At 37.8% G+C, this 20,295-nt stretch overlaps 1 protein-coding gene across 14 annotated transcripts in view; it reads right to left on the reverse strand.

Moving 5' to 3' along the window:
* LOC102926471 (uncharacterized) overlaps positions 1–20,295 on the reverse strand; it is a 139,652-nt gene that overhangs the window by 114,623 nt on the left and 4,734 nt on the right. For 8 of the 14 annotated variants that reach the window (XR_013045369.1, XM_076553561.1, XM_076553557.1 and 5 more), the window contains exons 4-12: positions 19,167–19,273; positions 16,794–16,931; positions 14,488–14,549; positions 14,102–14,131; positions 12,939–12,972; positions 9,759–9,831; positions 3,514–3,607; positions 455–483; positions 290–362 (exon numbers count right to left, since the gene is read on the reverse strand). Coding sequence is in view for 9 of the 14 variants with exons in the window: in XM_076553561.1 (XP_076409676.1) it covers positions 290–362; positions 455–483; positions 3,514–3,607; positions 9,759–9,831; positions 12,939–12,972; positions 14,102–14,131; positions 14,488–14,549; positions 16,794–16,931; positions 19,167–19,273 (640 nt within the window). In the remaining 5 variants the exon portion in view is untranslated. The remainder of the gene's footprint in view (positions 1–289; positions 363–454; positions 484–3,513; positions 3,608–9,758; positions 9,832–12,938; positions 12,973–14,101; positions 14,132–14,487; positions 14,550–16,793; positions 16,932–19,166; positions 19,274–20,295) is intronic. The other 6 variants (XR_013045368.1, XM_076553562.1, XM_076553563.1 and 3 more) reach the window with 4 other exon arrangements.

Genomic DNA, 20,295 nt, shown 5'->3' on the forward strand with positions numbered 1-20,295 from the left:
CCAAGCAGCATTTTTTAAACTGTGGAGAAATCTCCTTATGACAGAGGTCCCACACTGGAAGTTTGGGACATTGAAATACAAAATTGGAAGCACCTCACTGAACTTACATTTAAAAGATTTCATCTCACGCTCATGAATGCTCTTTTAAAAACATGGGGGCTAATATAACATTTGCATTTATAACATATCATACCATCAACTTGGGGGAAAACAGAATTATTATGGCGAATTCTGCAAGCATTTCATATACTCTATTTCTATCCAAAATGATTCACTTTACAAAATGTACCTGATGTGGATGGTAGCAGCTCTATTATTTCTACCACTTCATTTGGAACAGTTTCTCTCACTTCAGTGGCAGACTAAATAGGTTTTAAAGCAAAAACACTTAAATGTTAGATATGTCATGTAAGATATATTTAATAATTCATGATAAGAATAAAAAGCTTATTACCTTTAAGGACAAATCTTTCTCAACCCATGCTAAAAAGCAAAGGGAAATATGATCATTTCTATGCTGATACAACACCAATCATATGCTCATAAAGAATTAGGGCAGATCTAAATTCTCATTCTTAGTTTTCCAAGTATTACTCTACATTTTGAATATTTGGAGGATTTTTATAGATCTGAGCAGCAACACTGAAATCTGATAAGCAAACATATACCCATGAGGGTCAAGAGGCGGCTCAGTGGTTAAAATCACTCCCTACTCTTCCAGAGGACCCAAGTGCAGATCCTAGCACCCACATTGGCTAGCTCACAATTGCCTGTGTCTTCAGCTTCAGGGGATCAAATGCTGTCTTCTGGCCCCTGCTGGCACCCTTATACACATGGTAGACATTCACACAGACATACAGATGTGAACAAAAATTTTAAAATGAGCAAAACAGACTCAGGAATAATCTGTGCAAAATATAATAAAAATAGCAATTTCAGTATGACACAAATGAACCTATAATGTTTATCATTTCTCATATTAGAATGGTGTGATAGTGTGTGTTAACTTTTTGAAGGACAGTTAATGTACATTAAATAAGACACATTCAAATGTCACATGTTTTATCTCCTGTGCTGCATCCAGACTTTATATATATATATATATATATATATATATATATATATATATATATATATATATATATATATATATATAAATGGTATAAAAGTAGAGATGGTATTATTCTCAGAGAACACCAAGAAAAAGGGTAGGGCAGGACAAGAGATTTTAATGGAGAAAAATGTGAACAAAGTAAAGATGTATTATGAAAATGCCATGATTAAATAAATTCTCTTATCTCTGAATTAAAAATAATTATAGGGGCTAGAGAGATAGTTCTGTGGTTAAGAGTACTGGCTGCTCATGCAGGGGACCTGAGTTCAGTTCCCAGCACCCACGTGGTATCTTACAACCATCTATAACTCCAGTTCGAGGGAATTCAGAGCCCTTTTCTGGCCTCCATTGGTACTTTTACTCACACACATACACACATACACATAAACAAATAGTATACTAAATCTTTAAAAAATAAATAAGTAAAAATAAAAATAATTTTAAATTTTGAATAACATATTCTTCTACATTCAATTATGTATTATTATTGATAACTGTTATCAATTCAACATACATCTTCAGTGCCTGATAATTATGGAGAGGTGAATGAGTGACTGCGGTTTACTACATTTTAGCATCCCTTCAAGCCAACACTTTTCACAGGCGCAGCAATGACCTCATCTTTGGTTTGAATACACATGTATTGAAGTTATCCGAATGAAGTTCACTTAAGTTCCTTAATTAATTCCAGTGTTGTCTGGAATTCTTGCTCTTTCGCTTCTCATTTTCCTTTTTTTTTGGGGGGGGGGGGGCTCTGTGTGTGTGTCTGTCTGTCTGTCTGTCTGTCTGAGAGGGGCCTTCATGTATCCCAAGCCAGCTTTGACCTCACTATGTAGCAGATAATAACCTTAAACTTCTGGCCCCCCTGCCTCCATGTCTGTGCTCTAATAAGAGGCCTGTGCCCAGTTTAGGAGGTGCTGGGGACACAGGACACAGGACCCTGCCCATCAGGCAAGCCCTCTGCTGACTGAACCACATCCCCAGTCCTCCCTCATCTTTTCTGTTTTTTAACTTTTTATTGATTCTTTGTGGATTTCACATCACGCATCTCGGTCCTGCTCATCTCCCTATCCCTCCCCATCCGCCCTCTACCCTTGCAACCTCCTGCCACCAGGATAAAACAAAATAAAATTTATAAGAAAAGAAAAGAGAGGGGAAAAAAAGAAAAGAGAAATCTCATCGTGGAAGCTGTGGTGTGACACAGTGAGTCACAGTAAACCCTTTCGTCCATACATCATTACTTCAAGTGCCCAAGTGCCTCCCTCTTCTTTAAAAATGAACATCCACATCTCCGGTCTTCATACTTCCCATTTTTCATTCTATCTGTGGATTATTCTTATCATGCATTTCCCATTTAACAGTGTCATTTTAGGACTATGATTTCGGTCTCTTCCTGTGTTTGTTTCTTCTACATTTTCTATAAACACGACTAGAAACGAAAGCACATTCATTCTCTGTCTTGACTTCATTGCATCGCTGTTCATTACCCAATAGCCTTTTGTCTGTGTTTTGCTACAAAGTGGTACGATACTGCTATTGGGAGGGTGACTGACCCATGGTGACTAAGAACTAGCTGCAATCGCAGTCCCTGATGCCTGGAACCACGTATGTTTAGCAGCTGCCACGTGTTTCCGTAAAGTGCAGGAAACCCCAGCTTCCATGAAGTCAGCTTCCACATCCCTTTACAGTAACTGGTACATTTGAACCCAGCCTGCAGTTCCTCCCTACCATGCCTGGCAATGGCCTGGCTGAGCTTCTTGTAACTGGGCCCTCGCATCCCTTCCCAACTTTGATTTTGTCCTATGCAATACTCTCTAGTAAAACAGTAACATTTCCCATAGCATTGTATTCTACATACGTATGACGGCTCACATCATCTTATATTCATCCATGTGCATCAGGCCCACCTCCTCATGGTCGGGTACATAGATTATTGATGTCTTTCCAGCAGGGAAGGATACAGACAGAGCGGGGAGAAGTTTTCCCATTTCCCAAACCAGTTCTGTTACTAGAAAACCATTTTATCGACTTTTTCTCACGTTTCTGATACCCTGTCCTTTTTTTCTAAAGAATCACTTTCTCTTCCCACAGTCCGATTACACATTTGCTCTCCCTGCCCTTTCATTCTTCGCTCCCTGTCTTCATTCCCTTCCCCTTATGCACGTGTGGCCCTTGATTGTAAGCCTATCTGGAAATGGTTATCCTAATTTAGCGTGGTGTCTTGAAGCGGTGTTCTCAGTTTACTGTACTTCAGAAAGTTGAGATGAAGCACAGCTTATTGGCGGTTCTGTTGTTACTGCCCATTAGGGGCAGGAAATGTATTTGATTATTAGATTACCAATGTTCATGCTACAAATGACATCCTCCAAGATGACACTTTGCCAAAGGAGAGAGCATACCTTCCACTTTTCTTTTGGCCGTATGTTCAAATATTTTGGCTGTAGCCACAGACGAATTGTCAGCACCGTTCAGAGGAGCACTCTCAGAGGTACTCTGTTAAAATTAGTTACATAAAATGTCCTTAGTCGCTTTAAGATATGTGAATTGATTGGTTTTTTAAGCAATTAAAAAAGAAAAATATGTTTAAAATCTCAGTGTTTCAGTACCAAACCTTATACAGGCCTCTCTAGACCAAGCCCGTCTTTATGGCTTTTTGTGGCAGCCTTTATAGGTATATTAACTCTGCAAACCAAACATGGCAATTTATAGGAAAAATATTCATGGGCAAGATACTGACACGTGTGCATATTTGCAAAGAGGAACTACAATTATAGCACCTAACTCTTAGAGTCCACATCGGAAACAATGGGGCATTTTAAAGGTGTGCATATGTAAACACATTCTTATAAATATGATCGATCTATTAAAGCAGTAGACATTGAAGTATTTCAGATGACTGAAATTATTTCAGTGTTAAGGTACTTGGCTTGGGACCTGTAACATGGTTCAGCGGGGAGAGGTATCTGTTAGGAAGGCTGACACCTGAGTTTGAGCCCGAGAATCCACACATGGTGGAAAGAGGGAAATGACTCCACAAAGTTGACCTTCAACCTCCACATACTCACTGGATGCATGTACATCTGCATGTCCGCGCACACGCACACGCGCACACATACATACACAAACATACACACACACACACACACACGCCACAAACAATAATAAATAAATACAATTAGAAGGCATCTGGCTTGAAAAGCTATTTCTGTGTGTATTAGTTTGTATAAAAACAGAGGAATTTAGAAACTGGGTCGTTTGGGGAAAGGTTTCCTCAACAATTTTATTTGTTTAGGTGACTTAGAAGTGTTGTTGCTTATTTTTCTATCCTAAAACCATGGCATAACCCCTCATCTGCAACAGCACGTGCTGGACACCTAACCACAAAAATGACTGAAGGTTAGAATATTTAAAAATTAATCAGAAAGTGCCAAGTTGGTATCTTCCTATAGGATATATTCATAAATGAGTTACTGAGGTTTGCTATAAGCATGTGCCTCTTGTAACTGAAATCTAGTATAATCTTGACACTACTACCATTTAATTGTCCTCAGGTAAAAGAAAATGTCTTTAGTACTTAGGTCTGGAATGAGAACAGGGTTGTTTTCTTGTGTGGTAGCATACTTTATATTTCATAAAAGGTTTTTCCATTTCCTATGTGTATTCATGAGATACACGAAAATGTTGCGTATTTTCTACTCTCATAAAGTCACAGTGCTATTCTTGATATTGCTGCATGTTTTCCTGCATTAGGTTTTCCTAAGATACTAAATGACAGGACCAGGATTCTAATGGGTCCTCTACCTTTACCTACTGTGCTCACATCACTGTACAACTCTTCTTACATTTAAAACATCAGGCCCAGGACTAAAGAGATGGCTCAGGGGCTAAGAGTACTGGCTGCTCTTGCAAAGGACCTGGATTCAATTCCCAGTATCCATACAGTGCCTCACAGCCACCTGTAACTCCTATTCTGGGTGATCTGATGCCCTCTTCTGACCTCCACAGGGATCATGCAGATACATGGTGAACAGAAAACATCTATACAATAAAAATAAATAAAGGTATAAATTTTAAAAAATAAAATATTGGATCCTTTTCAGCTCTTTCTTTAGTGGCATCTTTATGTTTTCATTATTTGTGTTTATTGCTGCAAGAATGTATGTATGCCATAAAAGTACCCAACACATTGAATTCTTCAGTTGATTTCTCCTTAGTTGACCATCAAAAACAAAACTGAATTTCTAGTCTCCAAATTTATAACATGTCATGCTTTTCCTTTCCCTGATCCATCTATGAAAGCTTATACCTGGCAATCCAGATGTAATAATAATTTCACAAACTATATTTTTCTTCTTCCTTAGATATATTATAAATATGTAGTTTTTATTTTTAAAATGTTGTACTGATAAAACAAGAACTCTAAGTATCGCGAGCAGATACATTTCTAAAAATAATTCTGAAATGTGTAAAATATTAGGCTATCCAGTGACCTCTCCTGGCCAGGTGTTTGAGTCCCCCAGGTAGCATTGCCCTCCACCTGCCCTCTGACCCCAGCTCCTTTCACTTGTAGACCTGATTCTTAATCTGAATGCATCCCAGAGCTGAAGAGTTTTAGACTATCTATAGCCAATCCTTTTTAAACAATTCAAAAAATAGGGAAAAAGTACTCCCAACTCCTTCTATGAATCCCGACAAAGACACAATAAAAAATCAGAGTGATATCCCCAATGAACAGAGACTCAAAAATCCTCGAGAAAATACTTGTAAACAGAATATAGACATACATCAAAAACATTTCCACCATGACCAACTTGGCTTTATACCTAAAATATGGGGATGGTTCAATATGAACAAATCAACAAGTGTAAAAACCACATAAAAGGGACTTAAAGACAAACATTACAAGATCATCTCAATAGATGCAGGAAAACCCTTTGATAATATAGGGACCAAACCTTAACATCATAAAAGCTCTATATGAGAAACCCACAGTCAACACCAGATTAAATGGAGAAAAGCTTGAAACAATCCCACTAAAGTCAGGAACAAGACAGCCCACTATCCCAACTCTTTCCCAATATTGTGTTCAAAGCACTAGTGAGAGCATTAAGGAAAAGAAGGAAATTAAAAAGATACAAATATGTGGGATGATTTATCCCTAACAGACCTCAAGGCCAGTCAGCCCAAACAAGTAAAAAAGATACTTTCTGAGAGCCAACCTGGGTCTGCCTAAGGGCCTTAGCAACAGCAGCTGAAACATGATCTAGAGATGACCTGGACCAATGAGAGGCAGCCATGTCACACCAGCAGATGCATATTCATCAGACCTCCCCCCTCCTGTGGTGGGGGATGGTGGAAGGTATATAAGGCTTGCCACTTCCTGAATAAACTGAGCTTGTTGTTCCAACATTCTCCCAGAGCCTGTGTCATTGACTCTGCACCTACTTGGCTCCCTTCCCCCAAAGGGAACAACAACAGCACAGAACCCTGCTACATAAATAGTATTTTTTTTCAAAGTCAAACTATGTCTAGTTGCAGATAACACAATATTACACATTTAGAGATCCCAAAATTTCTACCAGAAAACATTCAGAAACAATAAACAAATTCAGCAATGTGGCAGAATACATAAGCAATTTGCACACATTAATAGCTTTTCTATACAACAACAAGTATACAGAGAAAGAGATAAATGGACACAGTCACATTAGCCTCAAAGAAAATAAAATGTCTAGGAAAAAACCTAATCAAGAAAGTATAGGACCAATGAAACTTTTAAACCTGTCTCACCTGGGCTAACAGTGTCCCTTCCAAGATCCAAAGACCAACTAACAATACCCCAATGTCAGGCATAAGATGCCCTTTTTTGAGTTGTTGGTCAGGACTTTCCAAAAGACTCTCAAAACTTATAGTCTACTGTTATTGCCCTTGTTTACCCCAAGAAATAGAAAGTAAGTCCCTATCCTAAAAACACCATGCACTTCAGAAACAGGGACCAGAGACTCCTGAGCTAGAACTGACCTGAAAGCCCCCTCTCTGAAGACTAGCTTTCAAGGTACCAGAAGTGGCCATGCCAGTTTCCAAAGGAGGAAGGAAACCAAGAATCCTACCTAGTTATGATACCTATAAACCACATCAATGACCAACATGGCATGATAACCCTAAGTGTGCAGTAGTGGCACACGTACCCTGGTTACAACCAACAGCTCTTTAATTGGACATGAGACCAGAGGGACACTCAACCAGAGGGATGCCAATGCTAGTGCTGGAAACCTAGCTAGTGCTGGTGAAGTCATGATTATTGGAGGAGAGTTTACATCCATTAATTTATTAAACCCACATAATCCGTAACAACAATTGTACAAGCTAGTTTTATGTCAACCTGACAAAGTTAGAGTCATCAGAGGAGGGAACCTCAATTAAGAAAAATGTCTCCATAAGATCAGGCTGTAGGGCATATTCTTAATTAGTGATTTATGGGAGAGGACCCATCCTATTGTGGGTCCTCTGGACTGGTAGTCCTGGGTTCTGTAAGAAAGCAAAGCTGAGCAAGCCATGGGAAGCAAGCTAGTAAGCAGCACCTCTCCATAGACTCAAATAGGGTCAAGTTCAATAGAGTCAGTTCTCTCCTGTCACCTTGTGGGATCCGGGAATCAAACTCAGCTCATCAGATCAGAACAATGATCTATCTTTCCAGCCCATACTTCTATTTTCATTACAGGCAGACATTGCTAGGAAAAGACATGCCAATGACACTCCAGAAGCAAGCAATTTCTACACTTTTAAAAGAATTCCACAGTTAATATTCTAATTTTATTAATGTGCACATATTAAGAATATTGTTGAGGGCTGAATGTGTTTCTCAGTGGGAAAACATCTGCCCACTGTATATAAGATGCTGTGTTTGAGCTCCAACACTGAAGAAAAGAAAGTGTTCCAAGCAAAAATACAACAGAAGATTTTGTAAGAGGTGTATGTGTCCAGGCATGCTGTTGCCTGTAACACTGGTGTTGCCTTTTGTGAGTATCATATAATAAATATTTTATAACTGAAAAATAAAGTATCTAATAGATATACAACTATTTACCACTAACTGAAAAACAAGCTAAAAGAAGTACAGTAAATTAAACTATCTCTCAATTTTCTACTTGGAGAAAGAACTGATGATCATAATTCTAAGATGGCTTTAGAAGGATATTTTTAAGTGGCTGACTTTTTTTAAGTCTCATCTAGAAACCTTATCTAAGCCTATTATTGGAAACCCTTAGCCCGTTTTTCCTGTTTATGCCATCTCTGACTTCTCCTCTAATGACACAGCTCCTCTGGGTAACTCTCCTAACCACCCATAGCCTGAAGACTGAAAAAAGAATTAATTACTAGATGCATCACACATATACCATTACGTACAATATTGCATGATAGAAATCCATGTATCAATGTGGTGGTATTGTGTTCCCCAAAATATTGTGTACTCTAATAAATTTATCTGGGGTCAGAGAACAGACAGCCACTAGATACAAAGGCTAGAAAATGGTGGCACTCACACCTTTAATCCTATCATTCCAGAGACAGAAATCCCTCTGGATCTCTGTGAGTTCAAGGCCACATTGGAAATAGCCAAGCATGGTGACACACGCCTTTAATCCCAGAAAGCCAGCCTTTAATCCCAGGGAGTGGTGGTAGAAAGCAGAAAGATATATAAGGCGTGAGGACCAGAAACTAGAAGCTTTTGGCTGGTTAAGCTTTTTGGCTGGTTAAGCATTCAGGCTTTTGAGCAGTAATTCAGCTGAGACCCATTCCGGATGAGGACTCAGAGGCCTCCAGTCTGAGGAGACAAGACCAGATGAGGATCCGGCGAGGTGAGATAGCTGTGCCTTGTTCTGTCTCTCTGATCTACCAGCATGGACCCCAATAACTCGCCTCAGGTTTGATTTTATTAATAAGAACTTTTAAGATTCCTGCTACATATCTATTCAATTATTAATGTTCAAATATAATCACAATCATCTAATTTGTAAAATATGATTCAAGATGTACCAGGGTATACCCAAACAGGTTGTCTAACTTCCATTGTGAGTTTTAAGCAAATAAGTAAATAGGTCCAAAGCATCTAAAACTTGAAATTGGAGAGCATTTTAATGTTTGGTACTGGAAAACCAACCAACTACACAGGGCTTTTATAGATATAGATCTTGGAGGAGAATCCACAGCCACCACTTCACTAAACCAGCCTAATCCCTAACTACACTCTAAATATTTGTCCTTATACCCAGAGACAAGATAGGTGTCGTTCTCACCTATCTTGTCCCACGTAAATGTAAGTATAATTTAAAAGTCACAGTAAGTTACATTTATCCAAATAATCATTGACCAAATTTCAAATACCCTCTATTATTGAAAGCCTACTGCTAGTATAATTTCTCTTGGGCTCTGTATTTTCACCCCACTTCACCACAACCTCAAAATAGTTACTAGCCCTTTTTGTTGTTTACCAGTTGACAATTGTTTTCAGCTACTCATAATCTTGTTTCTGCTTACTAACTTTCCACGTGCTGAAACGGCATCCAGACCACTACTAAACCTTAAGAGTAAAACGAAAGCAAACCTAGGGCAAGGAAGTTAACTCCACAGAAGAGCAGTCTACCTTGGTATCACAGTTGTATTCGTCTTCCTTCGTGGCAGGCAAGGGGCTTCCAGGACTAGGACAGCTGGAAATCCTACAGAGCAAAGTATGCAGTAAAGACAGGTGAGCACAATTCTGGAAAATCTTGTACAAATCCAGCTGTTTGGATATGAAATGAGGCTTCTTAGTTTGTGTAAATATGATTTGACCTTACTTTATCAAAGCTTTCACTTATCTTGACTTGTCTCTTCCAACTTATGAATTACCCAGTGAAGGCTGACCTTATGCTCCATATAAAATAGTAATGGCCCGAGAAAAGGGTGTCCTCACAAATTGCCTTTAATGAATGTGGAACTGAAAAATTAACTAATGGCTCATTTCTTTGGTGCTAAAATAGCTGAAATGAACCTGATAGCCTTAAATAGGAGAGAAGAGGCATCACCCTTCTCCATGTCTTCCCCTGGGTTGAAGAACACTAAGACCAAGCTCTGTAAGAGGTGGCAAGTGTGGTTTCTCAGCTTGGAAAACAACCACTTCAAAGAAGCCATTCATCCTCTTCAGCTCAAAACATCAAAGAGAGTCTCTTGGAACATTTTAAGTCTTTTAAAGATATACAAAAATCAAACAAAAAATTAAGTGTTTGTGGTTAGTGAAATGACCTTCCCAAAAATATTAAAGATTTTAAAATTTTAAATTTCAATTATTTTTGAGGTCTTTGATACACTTGAGCTTGAGTTTTGCGCAGGGTGATAAGTAGGGGTCTATTTGCATTCTTCTACATGTAGATATCCAATTAGACCAGCACCATTTGTTGAAGATACTTTCTTTTTTTTTTTTTCCATTATGTATTTCTGGTTCCTTAATTGAAAATCAGGTGTCTATAGGTCTGTGGATTTATGTCCAGGTCTTCAATTCCATTCCTTTGTTTGTTTACATGTCAATGCCATGCAGCTTTTTATTACTATAGCTCTGTAATACAGCTTGAAATTAGGTATGGTGATACTTCCAGAAGTTCTTTTATTATTCAGGATTGGTTTAGTTATCCTGTTTTGGTTTTTTTTCCCTATATGAACTTGAGGGTTGTTCTTTCAAAGTCTGTAAAGAACTGTATTGGGATTTTGATAGGATTGCGTTGAATCTGTAGATTGCTTTTGTTCGGATGGCCATTTTTACTATGTTGATCCTACTGATCCATGAGCATGGGAGATCTTCCCTCTGATACCTTCTTTGATTTCTTTCTTCAAAGACTTGAAGTTATTATCATACAATTCTTTTGCTTTGTTGGTTAGAGATACCCCAAGATACTTTCCTCTCCTCTTGCAATTTTTCAGGTTTACACAAACTATGGAGCACTTAAAAACTTTCAGAAGTGCCCAGACATTCAAGGGGAAAGACTTGTGTAAAACTAGTCTCCTGTTAATTACACCTGTCCCTCCAAGTGATCTAGAAATATTTCCTTTCAGTGACCACCACCTCCACTTCTGCAGAGCTCAATGATGATCTCCAAAATTAAGATCTCCAGCAAAGGAAAATCTTAAGTAAAGATGTGTTCAAAATACCAAGCTAAATAGAGCTTCAATTATTCACACAACCATTTTACTATCTGATTACAGTGCCAGGGGATCCTAAAACTTTGCTAACCCATCATGCAGGTAGGAAGTCTGTTCAGCAAAGCTGGAGGTAAATACCTGCCTCAGCCACAGGGACACTTTGTTCCTCAATTCTATCCCCTGGTGCTTGACAGACTTTAAGGCACCTCTTGTAAATTGAGGTGATGTGAATAGCATCATATTCCTAGGTGCTATAGAGACTCTCCCCAACATCTCAAATTATCTTAATGATTTTCAACAGAAATGTTGATTTTTTTCAGTTCCTACAATTCAAGAAACATGCAGCTTCTTTATCAAGACTGTCATAAATTCCAATTTCAATATGCCTCTATATAAGCTTTCAATATCCTGTTCTCCTTAAGCCCTGTCTTATTCTTATCAAATTTGTCAAAAATGCCTGTATTCTAGTCTTTTCTCTAAAACCTGAATCCTACTGAACCCAGTATCCTTTTCTCTATATGTGTTGTCTATCTTTAACACCATTCTTGTCCTCCACCAACTTTCTTTTATTCTTCTCCTGTGCCCATGGAATTACTGAGCTCAGTTCCCGGTCCTTTTATTAAAATACCCATCTACTGAATCAAACATAAGGATGACAGTTAGCCTTAATATTAAGACACATGAGCTTAAATGTCATCAGCACCATTTTTTCCATCCAGAAAAGTCACATTAATATCCTTTGAGTTAAGTTCTCCATCTTGATGAAGTACAAGAGTATAGTTTGATTAGTTCTTTGATTCCTTAAAATTCTGAAATTTCTTATTCTTTAATCTTCTCTGTAGAAAAACAGAATATTTAGTTGATAGAAATTTTATAAACAGAAGCAAAAGAACAAGAAGGAAAACAGAAAAGTTGATTTACAGAGAAAAGTTAGTATCACCAAAAAAAAAAAAAACAAGAGAACAAGAGTAGGTAAAATAAAGATGTCATTGAACTAAGTATGTATAGAAGCTTAAACAAGAAACAAAAATGAAAAATCGGTAAGTAGAAAAATTAATTTCCAATTATCCTCTAAAAGGGTATTAAATATAATTTGTATCACAAGCTCTGCATACAGATATTCTTCATTTGAAAAAAGCAAATACTCTCCTGGCATGTTCCTGTGGCTCAAAGTACATGCAAGCAAGGTATGCCAGACAACTGTTGCTACTCAAGACAGGGTACTACTGGCTGACATTGCAATTATCAAAATTTTAGATAAATTGTTGTGATATATCTGCACTTCTCAAGAAAATCCTAAAGGAGTTCATATATAAATTTGACTTTTGCTGTTCATTGACGTAGACCTTATCTAGATCTCAGAGCTACACAGGTCCTTGACAACCTGTGAATAAGCTAGAGAATGAATGGGGAAGCCAAGCAAGATGACAGTCACATCATGGATGTGGGATTCTCAGCTATTACTGCCTACTTGGTGAAGAATAGTTACAATAGCATGTACTTTGAATGTCTATTATGAGAATTATAATAAACAATAGCATTTTAAATATAAAGCATGGTGTCTCCCAGAGTAGACTGCTGAACAAATATTTGTTTCTCATCTGTCCAATACTTAGATAACATGCAGATTTTATCAACATGTAAAACTTACCCGGCTAATGAGTCATTTCCAGAATCCGTTTGTTCTACTCAAGAAAAATATAAAATTCATTTTAAACAGATGGAAGAAAAATATCAAATATTAAAAATCTATGACTTAGAAGCTTTGCTAGAAAACATCCTTTTGGAAACTTATCATGGGAATCTTCTACAGTAGATATGAATTATATTGCTGATGGAGCAATCAATGGATTAAGACCCTTTCTGTTGTTTGCATTTATGGGACACAAAGAGGAAGAAAAATATGTGTGAAATTTATGATAAGTACAATGTTGTGTACAATGGCCATAATCCAAATAAACTACCATGAGACTAACCTGAAATGTTATCATCATATTACAAATTGGTAGTGTCAAGCAAACTGCCTGATTGATGTATCTGGACTAACACCATAAGGAAGAATAATAAGGGAATATAGTCTATGATCATACCACCTTGAACACTCCCAATCTCATCTAATAAGAGAATGTGTTTAGCTTGTTCTAACAGAATAGAGATTTTCCAAGTAACCAGTTGAGTTTTTCAGCTTGGGATGAATATACTATCCCAAGGACACTTACCTATAGACAGTGCACCCTGCAAGGGAAAGGTTCAAAACAAAAAAGCAGACCAGGTACAGGGGCTTGGCAAAGACTTTCCACATGCTAATGAGAAGTTCAAGAGTTGCCTGTGTGCTGCTTGTTTTAGCTAACCCTTTTTTTTTTTCACTTTCCTTTTTATTTATTCCTTGTGTCTTTCACATCATGCATCTCCATCCGATTCATGTGCATGCTGAGCATGCCCTACAGGACAGCGGAGCAGGTGTACAGCCACGCCTCAGAGCGCAGGGTCCAGGTTTTTGAGGCCATCAAGGTGGCCGTCACTTCCAAGTAAGCAGAGATATGTTGCAGACCAGCTAGGTCATATCAACATCATGAAGAAATGGTCCTAAACTCAAAGCCACCAACTTTTATGTTTGTCTGTCCTTACCTAGTCCTAGAGCTGAAAAAAAAAAATGTAACTTATATAACAGTGTGACATCTTCAACAAGAATCTTATTAAAACAAACATGATTAATAAATACATATGGCTTTATTATGTGTAAATTATTTGTTATCATAACTTCTGATGATGAGGGGGGAAAGCTGGAGGTAAAGCTAACTATATAGCACTTACCTAAAATGGAGGTTGTCTTGGGTTCAATTCCTATCCACAAAAACAAAGATACTGATTGTTTTTGTTTCTTTCTCTTCTCTCTCTCTCTCTCTCTCTCTCTCTCTCTCTCTCTCTCTCTCTCTCTCTCTCTCTCTCTTCTGCCTCTGGGTGTATGTGTCTTCCTCAATGACTCTGTACCTTATTTTTTGAGACAAGATCACACTTCCAATTGTAACTTTTGTGTAATTAATATCTGAGATCATTCTGATCTGTAGACTATTCAGTCAAAAAGAAGTTAAACAAATATAAATGCAATTTTCCACTCTTTTTGAAATGAAATGAAAACTTTCTGTTTGACATTGTTGTGTATGGTAGGTCTGCAAAGAGCGACTCATCATAGGTCTTACCTGGTTCATTATCTTTTTTGTTATTATGCATGTTTTCTTCAAAATCCATAAGCACCTGTCTACTGTCATGTGAAAAATAATAAATACAATTATTATTTTAATACTTTTTTAAAAAAACATTTTAGCATACTTAATTCTTAAGAACATTCCAGGGGTTAGGGGTGTAGCTCCATTGGCAGAGTATTTGCCAAGCATGCACTAAGCCTTGGGTTTCATCTCTAGCATCACATCTACCAGACATAGTGGCACACACCTGTAATCACAGTATGTGGGAGGTGGAGGCAGAAAGATCAAGAGGTCCAAAGTCATCCTCAGACACACAGCAAGCCCAAGGCCACATGAGGCACATGAGACCCTGTCTCTAAATAGAGCCTATTACTGAAAATAGTAGAGGCAGTACTAGAAGTTTTTACTGTGTGTTTGAAATGTATGGGCTCTAAATCTTATAATTAAGCCTATAACAAAAGAATAAAAACTGAAGTAAAAAGGGGGGCATGAAATGAGAGAAATAAAACTTGGGGCATAGACTGAATTAGCTCAACAAGCAGTGACGTATCCTGATGTCAGAAGACATTCCCGCCCCACAACTAACAGCTGTCGGCTGCCACACAAGTTGTTTCCCATAGATGTTAAGTGTTATTCTAAAAAAGAATAAGGATTGGACTGCTTGAGTTCAGTAGGTGATCTTTTAAGATTTTATTTGATAGTATTAAAACACATGCAGGGAAATAACAAAGCAACAAAGGATTTCCTGATGCTGACCTCTTTTTAAACTTGCAGTGACTAAAATTCAAATATTACAACCGTCTGGAGAATGTCAAGCCCTCATTTTTGTTATTAGCTATTCTGTTTTGTGGCTTATAATTCGGAGAAAATGAGCTGTTTAACAATTTGGAGCTAAGTACTTTATGAAATATTACCTCCTTAATTAAATGACTGCTCATTATTACTAAAAGATAATCAGTCACTCCGAGGGCAGAAAGGGAATCCATTCCAAGACTTGGCTTTGCTCTCCACTTCATCCTCCCCTGCCTATTTTAAATCATCATATTCACCTCCAAATGACTCATAAAACAAAACCCTCTTTTACATGGAGATACTAATAAAATTTGATGTGATCATGTTCTCTTAAGTCCAACTGTTCACTGGATCCAGAGACATGCTTAGTTGCTTCTTTGTGGGAAAGAATTCAAAAATCTCTATAAAGATGACACCAGCACTGAAATAACTTGGGAAAATGTTATTATGATAGACAGAGAGAGGGAATCAGTTGAATGCCTGCCCAAGATGATGGGGCCTCTGGATCAGCATATGATGGTGTCTGGTATTAATCAATAGAAGGACCTCATGATTTTTATGCAACATGATTTGAACTTTTATACAGTTCATATTTGTCGGCAAAAAGGATACACAAATTTCTCAAGTGACCAAAGAGGTCTAAGCTAACATGTGGGTTCTATATGAGATTCTGAACGGGTGGGAAGATTCAGATTGTTAACAATGTATGTGGCAGAAGCTAGAAAGTCTCATTGCCAGTAGAGTGTGATTGGAGAATAATAGCTGAGTTTAACAACATAAGTACATGTGAACTTGAGATATTGTAACTTTCAGTTCTGAACATATATTATCACAAAGACTTAGAGGTCTGTCTCAGTGTAGACAGCATGGTAGTTAAGATTAACTGCTATAAAATTTCAGGGTGTGTTTTAATAGTGATGGAATAAAGAAAGACTGCTAGGCTATCCTCTTCCTTCTTCTCCATCTGACTTTTCTAAGAGAATTGGCTTCCGTGAACCTAAAAATCCCTTCAGCTACTGGAAAGTCAAGGAGTAGACTTGTATACAGGAGACAGCTCCCACAAGAAAGCAACAGGACTGTTTACTAAACTGGGCATTTCAAGATCCAAACAGCTACGTGAAAAGATCAAAGATATGCTAGATACTCTTTGTCTCTCATTTGTAGGGGTTATGTTTGGGGACAACATGGAAAATGCTGAGCTCCCTAAGGTTAAAGGTCTTTAAATCTCTTAGCTGGAGATACAGTAAAATGAGAGAAGACTCACCTAGCACATATGAGGTGCTGGGTCCAACGTTCAGCATTTACCAAAAGGAGTCCCGAGCGTAAGTATTCCACTCCCAATGCTGCTCCTACTTTGCTTGATTCCCAGATGGCTAGGTGGACTAAGTCACTGCCATTCTAAAACTACCCACACAAGTTCAATGATGCCTCAAGCAGATGATGCAATAGTTGTATTTGTTTTTGAACATCAATATAATTTTTAATTAACATGTTGTGGAAATACTTACAAAGTACAGTGGCCTTCAATAGCGTAGCGTAATGCCGTCCATCCAAAGACATCCTTGCAGAAGAAGTCAATGCCTTTCTGAAGAAGTAATGTAGCTATATCTTTTGATCCACATCGTATAGCATATATCAAGGTATTTCTAAAGTAGCAGAGGGATAGATTCACTATTATGAAATGAATTAAATTAGTTAAATCCATGTAGATCTGTCTTACCAACTTAGTATCTTGCCTGTCTGTGTAGACTTGGCAATTTTCTAACAGACATAGTATCATGGACCTACAACTGTTTCTCTTTGTGAGGCTATTTCCCAGGATAATGAAGGAAATATCTTTTCCCACTGATCTACTTTGGAATAGAATTCCTGACCTCATGACCTTTTAAAAAAATAACTATGCTAAGGTCTTGCATCAGAAATAGTTAAAGAAGAGTTCACATTTCCCTGGCCTAATGAAATATATTACAGTTCTTAATCAGCTGAAGATGAAATAATTCAAAGCTATGTGCATGATTTGAATAGTAGTAATATGAAAATAATAATAATAAAATTCATGGTGCTTTTAGTTAATGATGTTGACGACCGTGTGCTGTACACTAAACTAAGGGCTATGTAAATAATCCTATAACGTCCTATCAAGGGTGTTATTGACTGTTTCACATCAGGGGATATATTTGGCTATGAGCATCATTCTTAAGATGACATACCTAGCAACTGGGGAAACAAAGAATTAAATCCGGTCTTGAATGAACCTAAAGCCTCCTTTTTAAATTATTTACTTATGACTCATCTTCATTAAATTTTATCCAGTTAACACTTTCATCTCCCTTCCAATGCCAAGTAAATATAAATGGATTAAAATCATGGGGAGTAAAGGGGGACAAAATGAGCATTTTTGTAATTGTAATAACAATTAATAGTCACTTAAGATAACCTGACATCAATATTTTACAAAAAAATTAACAGTTTAAAGAGTAATTCCAAATACTATAATTTTCAACTCCTGTTTGGCTGAATATAGTATCTTAAAGTTTGCAAGAAGGAAATGCAAAAATACTATAAGATCTCTGAGACCTCATTACAGAAGCTTTCTTGTGCAGTGAACGATGGTTAATGCAGACACTTATAACTGGTCAAAGTGTAGAGAGTAAGTGAGGCCTCAGCCACAAATGGGATATCTATATCACATCCCTTCCTCCAGACTTGGGGACCATCAGGAAGAGGATGTAGGAAGGGTGTGAGAGCCAGAGGCTGGGGAGGAGTGGAACAAAGCAGTGTCTTTTGGACAGGGCAGGACTGCTATGCACATGGATTCACAGCAGCTGTGGCTGCCTACACAAGATCAAGCCAATCAGTATCAACCTTTTGCATGGGGAGGGGCTCAAGAGTCCCTACTCCTAGCTAACAAACTATTGACTGTTGATGGCTTCTAGGGGAGGGAGAGTCTGATATCTTTAAGGGTGTGGCTCCTGATATGTCCACCAAGCTCCGGTGGGAGGCACCACATCCAGAACTATATGAACAGCACAAACTGGAGTGGATACATTATTTTTTTAAACAAAAAGGACACCAAGTTGTGGTAGGAAGATAAGGGAATAGCAGGCAGAAGTTAAGGGGAACTGCTGGGGTGCGCATGATCAAAATACATCACTTTAAGTTCTCAAAGAGTTACTAAAATATTTTAAGCCGGGCAGTGGTGGCGCACGCCTTTAATCCCAGCACTTGGGAGGCAGAGCCAGGCGGATCTCTGTGAGTTCAAGGCCAGCCTGGGCTACCAAGTGAGTTCTAAGAAAAGGCACAAAGCTACACAGAGAAACCCTGTCTCGAAAAACCAAAAAAAAAATTTTAAATAAAATAAAAAGTAAATCTAAAAATAAAAAGAAAATATCATTAGATGATTAACAATCTTACTGTGAACCAAAAACTCATACGAAAAGTTCATACATTTTAAAAACAAATGAAACTTGTTTAGCTCATAAACTCCCAAGACCAAAGGACCAACAAAGTCAGATTATAAACAACAATCTTCAATCAGTGCTACAAGGCAATGTGATTGATTGATACATAGATAGATAGATAGATAGATAGATAGATAGATAGATAGATAGATAGATGATAGATAGATAGACATATACATACACACACACACACTCACACACACACACACACATATATATATATATATAATTTGCACTGCTCACTTCAAACAATTGCTTTTTTCTCTAACAGACTAAACTGATGCTTACATCTATCTATCTATGTTTTCACTGTATCCTTGTAAGTTAGTCCTCCAACCAGCCATGTTTCTAAGTTGAGTAGTTGTTACCAGTCCAGAATACCACTAATGTTCTATTTCTTTTTAATTCAAATGACTTTACCTTTGCATGTCATCTACAACATGTATATCTGCTCCTTTTTTTACTAAAAATTCTGCCACCTCTACCCTCTTTTCCCTGAGTGCCAGCAAAAGTGGTGTGAAGCCATCCTGCAAAACAGCAAAACCAATTTGTAATTTAAAAAGTGGCATGTTCTCAACTTACCTAAAAATCTTATAAAGGACTGTACAAATATAAATACACGATAAAAGCATAATATCCCAATGGATAAATGATCCTTCCTTCTAACAATGCTACCTTCCACTTGCTTTGCTCCCTTTCTTTGAAATACTCCTCTCCTGCCTAGAGTAGTCACATGAACCTAAGCCTCTCCAGTGCCCATTTCAAACCTACACTGTTGCCTCAAATATTTGTTTCTATTACAGCATTCATTATCTGAAGCCAAGTGGTTGCTCCTCATATGTACTAAGAGCTTCTTGGGGGAAAGGGCTACATCTTCTCGACATCAACAAACCAAAACCCATCACACAGTGGCAAAGGATGTTCACGAGCTAGCGAATCAATGACCAGATTTTCATTTCTACATCAGGATTGTAAAGTAAGTATACTTGGGTCTCAGACCACCTTCTGCATGGGGAGACAGGGCTTGTTGTCTGATATTTTGATCGTGTTCTGACAATGAAGTTTGCTGTGAATCAGAGAGCAGGGCTAACTACTAGCTGACCCAAATTAATCATAGAGGTTTTGGAGGACTGAGGACAGACAGACTGTAAGTAGTGGGGCAGGGCTTAGAGAGGATCTCTGCCCTTTTGGATGGAGGAACAGAAGAGATAGGAGGTCACTGATGGCTTCTCCACTGCTTTTCTGATCAATCGGGTTCTTACCCTGATATCTGACTCCTGATTTTTTATTGATAAAGAATAAATATATAAATGCATGAGGGCTTAATTATTTATGAGCAATATTAAGTTCAGGTTTTTGCAGAAATCTCCTGAAGCTTAACAGTGGGTTCAAGTCATGGAGGAAAACTCAGTGTAGGCAAGACCACTTTGAGCCCATATCACCTGTGCTTTCAGTGTTGCTGGGAGTGTGTTTTCCAGCGGGTGTATACAAAGCAAATATGTTTTAGAAAGATCAGCCTCCCAAAATGTAATTTTAAAAAAAAACTCAT

The sequence above is a fragment of the Peromyscus maniculatus genome, chromosome 17, assembly GCF_049852395.1.
Source record: "Peromyscus maniculatus bairdii isolate BWxNUB_F1_BW_parent chromosome 17, HU_Pman_BW_mat_3.1, whole genome shotgun sequence".
Taxonomy (NCBI): Eukaryota; Metazoa; Chordata; class Mammalia; order Rodentia; family Cricetidae; genus Peromyscus; species Peromyscus maniculatus.